The 9740-nt window shown below is 49.9% G+C and overlaps 1 protein-coding gene across 3 annotated transcripts in view; it reads right to left on the bottom strand.

Annotated features, from left to right (window-relative positions):
* Window positions 1–5855: 5855 nt before the first annotated feature.
* LOC146056229 (uncharacterized) overlaps window positions 5856–9740 on the bottom strand; it is a 92662-nt gene continuing 88777 nt past the window's right edge. For all 3 annotated transcript variants that reach the window (XM_083168362.1, XM_083168360.1, XM_083168361.1), the window contains one exon: window positions 5856–6753. In XM_083168362.1, the coding sequence (XP_083024488.1) occupies window positions 5949–6753 (805 nt within the window). In that variant the 3' untranslated portion in view covers window positions 5856–5948. The remainder of the gene's footprint in view (window positions 6754–9740) is intronic.

Raw genomic sequence — 9740 nt, 5'->3', positions numbered from 1 at the left:
ACCCCCTGTGGTGCCCACATAAAGGAGGTGACACTGGCCGCCAATGTGAATGCTGGGCACAAAAGGGGTACCCAGTTTCCGGGGTGTCACAGACCCAGTCTCAGCCTTTGCATACGTGGACATGCAAGCATCTTGGATGCTCGCACGTCCAGTGCCGGGAATGGGGGGGGGGGGAGGGGCAAGCATAAGAGACGCACACATGCCAGAATACCCAGCACACAGCTGCGATTGGTGCCGGGGATGGGTACAATGACAATGGCTCCATCTGGACAATGCCCACACCATTTGCTGACAGGATTACTCCCTCTCACACACTTTTTTTTAACCTTAAAATCTGTCTGGGAGCTCATCCTCTCCTTTCATCAGCCCTGCTGTGCTCCACTGTAGCTCCGCCCCCTCATCCCGTGTGGCTCCGCCCATCTGTTCAATCACTGCTGACACTGGTGACCATATAGTTAAAGGGGGGTTGGGAGCTGGCTGAGAAGGAATTCAACCTCAGCCTTATGTTGCTGGCACCGCTGCCTGTCATGTAGTGTGACAGGCAGCAGCAGCCACAGAGAACAGCAGCCAGGAAGCAGAGCAGGAAGAGCGTCCTGCAGGGGGTTCTCTGCTCCTCCACTTGCTGATTCCACTGGTCACGGAGGGCTCCTTTGATGCTGTGCTGCAGCCCAATCCTCCTACAGCAGCCCCAATGTCAGTGTCTTCGCAGCTGCAGCTCACCACCAGCTGATGAGCTGCTGCTGGTGACTCCGGCTGGCCTCCGGGCTCCTCAGTCTCCAGGTACAAAATGCGCGCTGAGAAACAGGAACAGGGCAGGGCAGCTACTTGTTGGAACTGCTTCCGGGCCGGTCACTGCTACCCATAACTTCGCAGTGGCCGGCCCCTTGTTTCCTGCTGCCATCACATTAGCGATGGGGCACTGAGGGATTCATTTACTCTCCTGTGACCTGGATTCAGTCAGTGTCACATGCACTTTTCGGCCTCAGGGGCGGCCGGCCTCCCGGGAAACTTCCCGGTGACTTCAATGGCCAATCCGCCCCTGCCTGGGAGCACACCCAGCCGGAGGATTCCCCCGGGGTTGCTCCGAAGAAGATAGAGGACGCAGCAAGTGGAGAACAAGGACTGCAGGCACTGCGGAGGACACCCGCTCTCGAGGAACCAGGACTGGAGGAGGACACGCAAAGGACCCCTAGCTGGAGACCTGTAGAAGCCCCCTCAGTGGTGCGGAGCTGCCCCTAGAGTTGCCTGTCCGAAAGTGTGTTTTGAACACTAGGCAACATCAAGGACAAGAGCCGCGCAGAGGACAGGTGACAGCCCAGCGGAGGAGAGGACAGAGGAAGATCCCCAGCCTGAAAGGAGCCGAGGGTGGAAGCAGAGGCCGACCCAGAACAGCACGACAGGCGGAGCCAAGGACGACCCAGCACCTCCTGCTGCAGGAGCCGATGACACGGAACACAACAAGACAGAGATCCTCTGGGAGCAGCCACAGCCATTACACCGCAACTGCGGAGCGCAGCATCCCGGGCATGCTGTGTAGCGAATCCAGAGGGACTTGTGATGCAGTGGCGGTGTAATGGCCCTCCTTCCTGATATTTCCCCATATATTAATAGGTACATGTGTCATTTGTTTTATTAGTGATCTATCTAAAGTGCAAGAGTAATGCAGGTATTTCACAATTATATATATATATATATATATATATATATATATATATATATATATATATATATTATATACACAATTACACACTTTGATGAGATGTTTTTGGCATTTTGGACTGGCTCCCATCGACCAATCGGGTTCTTCCTGAACTTACCCACCTCCGGGATGTACTAAAAGGAATGACAGTGGAATGACAGTGTTGTCTGCAGATAAGGAATGCCAATTGACTATAATGGGAGAAAATGAATTTTATATAAATATTTCTGAAATTATTGCACATATCAACCAATGTTCCCTTTAATTTTACGAAGGCTATGTGCTGCAAAAGATTTTGGCTGTGCAACTTTGGAAGGAAATTTTAATTTTTGTGCGTCACATATATAACTGGAAAATGACGTTCAGCATTTGTGTTAACTTTACTTCAAAATGATATTAAACATTTGAACATTCAAAACACAGCACACAATGCATTTAATGGGTGAAACACATATTAATTGAGTTCGCAGCTACAAAAACGGACCACTGCTGCTTTGTGCGCTCTGTTGTAATGTCTGTGCGCATGTTTGTCGAGTTGTGTGCGCGCGCACACACGCACAACTTAGAGGGAACACTGATATCAACTATATTTTTGGTATACTTCTTGCTAAGACCATTACACATATTTTACATGCAGAATGACGCGGAATGACGGCTGCCTCCTATGGAATGACGGCCTTTTAATTTGCCATCCTGTAGCCAAAATAGCATTAAAAGATAGAATGGGTTTGTGAAACTGCGCACTAGGTGCGAATGTGCGGGGTTAGCTGCTGGAAATATGCAGGTGATCAGCCTGCAGAGGTTAAGAATAAATACAGAAATTTCGGCGCTCCACCCCTAAATGAAGAATGAAACGAGATCTGTGCTTAATCTCAAAAGTGATTTTTATTGTGCAAAAACACAGGTATAGTGGCGAAAAGGTGAGTGCTTGGCAGTCTGTGCCAATATGCTGTATCACTTGAGTTGGGTTCTGCACTGTCAGGGCTGGACTGTCCCGGTCTCCTGCTGAGAAAAAACCCTTAAGGTTCTCCAGCTATGTCGCTAACGATGTTATGCTGATGGGGACAGTAGCTGGTCTACCTAATAGGGGTTAGGTCAGGGCGGTCAAAGCGTTCTGGACAGTGGGGGGGGTGGGGGGAATGAAAAACCAATACAGTTCCTGGAGAAGGCGGCTGAGATCGGTGAGAGTTCACCAGAGTCAAGTGTCACACAAGAAAACTGCAGTACGTTGGTGGGTGGTGAGCGTCTGTGCAAGGTGGCACCGGAGGACGGCGTCCCTTACCTCGGGTGGTGCACCCGCACTGTCTGCGTCTCTCGATCCTCGTCGGCGGCTTGCTTCTACTGGTGGGCGCTGTTGGTGCCGGGCTGCTCCTGCAGCTCCGGTTCCACGGTGCTTCAACGCCGGCTGCTATGACTTCCGGGTCGGGCGATCTCGCGAGATCTCGTCCGCCGGGAGCGTACCTGGCCAGACGGAGCTCCGTGTGCTCTACTCCGGGATGTGGAGGAGACTTATGTGTGGTAGAGTGTCAGAAATGTGCTGTGCCTCCAACGCGTTTCGGCCCGGGGGCCTTCTTCTAGGGAGTTAATGCATGTAGTTGAATGCTTGCAGTAGTTAAGGAAGGAGGGCGGGACAAGGCCTGGTGTGGGTCCTCCTGATTGGTTGGTTTCTGGCACACTGATTGGGTCAGGTGTCAGTCAGTCTCTGTCATGTCAAAATAGCATTAAAGCAGCTCCATTATGCGATATTAAGACCCCGATGTTACGGTGATCACCATAGTGCACGCGCTCATCCTATTCCAAATATGCCCGCCTACACCCCTACTCTCGTAAACATGTCACCTGACGCGGAATGACGGCTGCCTCCTATGGAATGACGGCCTTTTAATTCGCCATCCTGAAGCCAAAATAGCATTTTATTACTGTGCGCCTTATGCCATAAGGGGTGTTCACACGGTGCAATATTCCTTGCGGTTCGATATCGATGCCACGGGGCAACGCATCGGGATGGAATCGGCATCAAATGCCACTGAAAACCGTTCAATGTCCATCCGATTTAGATTCTGTTGATCTAAGCATCGAATAGAAAAATAGACCCCATAAAAAATAAATATTGGGGGGTGAATAATTCAGAAAGAGAACAGGGCTTTGATATCAACCCTTGTTTAGATAAAACAAAACCCCATCAAACATTTGCTCCATCAGAGGTGTGGTGGTGGTGGTGGTGGTGGGGGGAGGGGGGACACCATGGGCGGCTACACCTCTATGATAATAATATTTATAATAACAACACTGCAGGATGCTCCCCCTGTATAATAATAACAGGACACCACAGGCTGCTTCCCCTGTATAATAATAACAGGACACCACAGGCTGCTTCCCCTGTATAATAATAACAGGACACCACAGGCTGCTTCCCCTGTATAATAATAACAGGACACCACAGGCTGCTTCCCCTGTATAATAAAAACAGGACACTACAGGCTGCTCCAACTGTATAATAATAGGACACCACAGGCTGCTCCAACTGTATAATAATAGGACACCACAGGCTGCTCCCACTGTGTCTCCAGTAATCTAACGCTGCTAGCTACTGTAGTGATGAGAACACTGGGACAGCATGAGGTGACAGTGACACAGGGAACAGAGCAGGGAACCGAGATGCGGTGCCCCATGCACAGCGCACATGAGAAGGAGTGTTGGCTAATCCTGTTTTGCACCAGAACAAAGCTGCCTGACCCTGGATAGGCTGATCTCCTGCTAGCAGCACTTCCCACATAGCCAAGACTGCCCACTGCCTGCTGTTCGCCACTGCCCACCTCACCCTGCAGAGAAGGAGCTTTCCTGTCTTCTTCCATCTGTCCCTCTTCATGGGCCAGCAGATCCTGTTGTGGAGTATGCAGGAAACGCTGCAGAGCCGACCAGGAGCCGCCGCTGATGCTGGAGACGGATGTGAGGCGATGAAGCTCCGTCTCCAAGACAGGCTTCCGCCATTACCGATAGTGCAGCGGGAGGCTGTCCAGGAATTTCCAGTCACCTGAATTCCGTGAGAATCCCGGAATCTGGGTGACTGGAAAAGCCTACTGGAGGGTTGCCACCAAATCCAGGAGAATCCCGGAAATCCGGGAGAGGTGATAACCCTAAGTACAGTACAGATGGGGCAGGTCCCATCCTTGCTGGCGGGTCGCCAGAACGTCCGCGCTGGCGACCCGCCAGCAGCCACGCCAGCGAGGAGACTGAGACGCACGTGCGTCTCACGCGCACGCGCGTCTCAGTCTCCGTCGCTAGCGTGACGGAAACCCTGTCCGTCTCCGCCTCAGGGAGACGGACAGGGTTAGGGGGGGGTGCGGGCAGGCGGCGGGGACCCCGGGTTACCGCCGGCAAGCCGGCGGGGACCCGGGGGAACGGATGGAAGCGCCGTCGGAAGGGGACGCGCGCGCCTCTCGTGCGCGCGCGTCCCCTTCTCACCATTGCCATGGCGGGGGATGGCGGCTGGCGACGCCAGCGCCATCCCCTGCCAAGATGGGACAAGACCCATCTGTACTTCACAGGAGAATGCTTTGCAGGTCTCAAAATTACAAGTGAAATAATTATCTTCACCTGTGGATCTTTTCCAATCTGTTAGTGAGTAATGTGCACCTGTTAGGTGGTCTGGAAAATGGGATCTGTGTGTGGTCCTGGGGGGGCAACTTTGAGAACCACTGCATTAGGTTGACAAATACAAAATAGTTGACTGATAAAAGGGCCGACAGTGGTTAAGGTTGAAAGGTACATACTGTAATTTGTTTCCATTTTTTGGGGTCAAATCTTGTATGATTGGTAATATGTGACCACCATCATTAGAAACATATACCCTGGTGGGTTTGCTTCGCTCGTTACCCTCTGCTCCCCCAGGTTATGATTTCCAATTGTAGTAATTGTGGAAAGCAAAACCTAAATTTGGGACAACATGGGGAAAAAAAAGCAAAAAACATTCAGTATATCAACCATTCATGTGATGACCGTTGTCATGTGACCTTGTCCCCTGTAATCTCTGTTATCTATATTGTGTTAGCCTATTGACTATATTGACGTATACACGGTCCATCATTTGGATTACCAGTGAGAGCAGGTGATGATTACTCGCATGTTTTGTTAAACTCATAACGGGAAACTTGCATGTGATTTATATTTTATTATAAATAACTGAATCATATGCAGCAGATTGGGAAAAGTCCTCCAAAAATAAAGTACAATTTTGGACGACCATTCGTCAGGATTGGTTGCGTGTGGTTCGGTTGTATGTTTTTTGTTTGTTGTCTGCAGTGATTGGAGGAGAGTTACTGGTTTCCAGAGAGACTTTTCCCTTATCCGACGTGACTTGTGATGCCTGTGAGCTGGAAGATTCTCTGGAAACTTTCTTATAGGTGCTTTGTAAAATGACAGGGATGGAGGTAATGGTCTGTACCGAGCGGCTTGTAACTTTTTTATTGTCCTCTATGGATTTTTTATACATGAGGTATGCCTTCTCTAAATCATCTCTCTCTTGCCGGGTCTCCTGCAGTAGCTGGGAGAGCTGGCTGTTCTTGTTTGACAGATCCCAAACCTTGCTTTCCATGCCCCCAAGCTGAGCCTGCAGTTCAGCTTTCTGCTTCTGAGTCTTCACAATGACCGGGACCATTTCTCGGAGCTGCACGGAGAGCATTTGGTTTTCGTCCCTTATTTGGGAACACTGGTCTTCCTTCTCGTGCAGCTCCTTGATGATATCCTTGGTCATCTTGCCTCTGAATTTGGGGTTCCCCTCCAGACCCAAGTCCACCCGGAGTTTCTTCACTGTTCTATGCAGAGCTTTGTTCTCATTGGTCAGCTCTTTCAGCTTGGCTTTCAGTTCCTGGATCTGGCTGCGTGATGAGACTTCAAGACATTTCAGTTTGTCCCTGGATGACTCCTCCCTGCGGAGGGCGTCCTCCCTTTCCTTCTGGCACCTCTGCACAAAGTGACTGACTTCATAAGAGGACATGTAGGACCTTACCGGAGGATAACGGGGGGTGTCGAGGAGTCTCACCTCAGATGAGGTTCTGCAAGAGAAATCACAGTCATTGACCAGATGAAATATGAAGACCTACAATGTCAAAGCTGTTATAAGTCATTATCATTCATCATTATCATACCAATAGGTCTACCCCAAAAGGTTGACATGCAATATGTCGGCATGAAAAGGGGTAGACACATGACATGAGTTTTTTGTGTATTGTTTTCAAACCAACTTGTTCACTTACTTCACCACCCGTGTCGGCATAAAAGGAAAAAATAATAGTCCCCGAAACATGGAAAGCAAAGCGAGTCCTACAAGGGTACGCCTTAAAATAATTGGGTGTCCGTGTCGACAATTGCCGACATTGACAGCCCAAAAATAGGGAAACCTCATGTCTACCTTTTCATGTGTCTACCTTTTTCCAAGTCAAACTGTTGACCCTGTCCACCTTTCCCATGTCGACCTTTTTACACTGTTGGCGTATTGAGTGTCAACCTTTTGGATAGACCATGTGGGGGGAAATTTACTAAGATGGGAGCTCTATTTCACATGGGATGTTGCTATGGGCAACGAATCACATACCATCTATTATCTTCTAGAATATGCTAGATAAATATATTCTGAGTGGTTGCCCATAGCAACATCCTATGTGAAGTAGAACTTACTAAATTCCCCGCTGCCTATCTAATAATACACACCCGGGCCCACGTGTTACATGTGCTGGGATTTACCTCCAATGTACAGTACCTCTGGGCCTGCTCAGTGTAGTGTGGTATACAATGTACAGTACCTCTGGGCCTGCTCAGTGTAGTGTGGTATACAATGTACAGTACCTCTGGGCCTGCTCAGTGTAGTGTGGTATACAATGTACAGTACCTCTGGGCCTGCTCAGTGTAATGTGGTATACAATGTACAGTACCTCTGGGCCTGCTCAGTGTAGTGTGGTATACAATGTACAGTACCTCTGGGCCTGCTCAGTGTAATGTGGTATACAATGTACAGTACCTCTGGGCCTGCTCAGTGTAGTGTGGTATACAATGTACAGTACCTCTGGGCCTGCTCAGTGTAATGTGGTATACAATGTACAGTACCCCTGGGCCTGCTCAGTGTAATGTGGTATACAATGTACAGTACCTCTGGGCCTGCTCAGTGTAGTGTGGTATACAATGGACTGAAGGCAGGGGCGGATTGGGAAATAAAACCAGCCCGGGAAATATCTCGCAGCAGCCCTAAACTGGGGGGGGGGGGGCTGGCGGCGAGTGATGTTGCGCGCCGTAGGCGCGTCCAATTTTTTTGGGCGTGGCCTATCGGTGTGGGGCGTGGCCTATTTCACCATGCCCCATGCAGAATAGGCGCATGCGTACAGCGTCTATTCTGCAGCCTGTGTGGCGGGGGTGACAGGGGGTCTCCCAACTGTCCCCCCCCCCCCCCGTGCCATGGGACACTGAGTATGGGCCACCTCCCTTGAACATATTATGCACCATAACAAGAGGGCCCTTTTTTCTATTGAAAAACCTGCACACCTTATGCCACACAGTATAAGCCAATATTCACATTATGACACATGGAATGATCCAAAATTCACAAAATGCCACACAGAATAAGTTAAAAAAAAACATTATGCAGCACCCTACATTACATTATGCATCATAACAGTATGCACTAAAGTTCACATTATGCAACGGAATGAGAAGACACAGGGTGAGGTTGGTGCAGGGTGAGAGGGGGTGGTGATGAAGGGTGAGAGTAGAGTGGCAGGGTGGAAGAGGATGCAGGGAGGGAGGGGGGACGGAGGATGGCATAGAATGCTGGGAGGGGGAATGCAAGGTGGCCTAGGACGTAGGGAGGGAGGACGTACGCAGGGTGGCACAGGACGCAGAGTGTGAGGGCGGCATGGTGGCACAGGATGCAGGGTAGGAGGGGGTAGGAGGGGGAATGCAGAGGATGCAGGGAGGGGAGTCACAAAGTGGTGGAGGATGCAGGTAGGATGCAGATGCCGCACACCGTGATGCCCATTATACATTTGCCGCACACCGTGATGCCCATTATACATATGCCGCACACCGTGATGCCCATTATACATATGCCGCACACCGTGATGCCCATTATACATATGCCGCACACCGTGATGCCCATTATACATATGCCGCACACCGTGATGCCCATTATACATATGCCCCACCCCATATACATATGCTGCTCACCGTGATGCCCCACCCCATGATGCCCATTATACATATGCCGCTCACCGTGATGCCCATTATACATATGCCGCACACCGTGATGCCCATTATACATATGCCGCACACCGTGATGCCCATTATACATATGCCGCACACCGTGATGCCCATTAATTATACATATGCCGCACACCGTGATGCCCATTATACATATGCCGCACACCGTGATGCCCATTATACATATGCCCCACACTGTGATGCCCATTATACACATGCCGCACACCATGATGCTCCATTATACATATGCCGCACACAACGTGATGCTCATTATACATATGCCACACAGTGATGCCCATTATACATATGCCGCACACCGTGATGCCCATTATACATATGCCGCACACCGTGATGCTCCATTATACATATGCCACACACCGTGATGCCCATTATACATATGCCGCACACCCTGATGCCCATTATACTTATGCCACACACCGTGATACCCATTATACACATGCCGCACACCATGATGCTCCATTATACATATGCCGCACACAACGTGATGCCCATTATACATATGCCACACAGTGATGCCCATTATACATATGCCGCACATCGTGATGCCCATTATACATATGCCGCACACCGTGATGCCCATTATACATATGCCGCACACCGTGGTGCCCATTATACTTATGCCACACACCGTGATACCCATTATACACATGCCGCACACCATGATGCTCCATTATACATATGCCGCACACAACGTGATGCCCATTATACATATGCCACACAGTGATGCCCATTATACATATGCCGCACACCGTGATGCCCATTATACATATGC

This window comes from Crinia signifera, unplaced genomic scaffold (genome assembly GCF_055691185.1).
Source record: "Crinia signifera unplaced genomic scaffold, ASM5569118v1 HAP2_SCAFFOLD_76, whole genome shotgun sequence".
Taxonomy (NCBI): Eukaryota; Metazoa; Chordata; class Amphibia; order Anura; family Myobatrachidae; genus Crinia; species Crinia signifera.
This window is presented reverse-complemented; position numbering and strand designations above follow the sequence as displayed.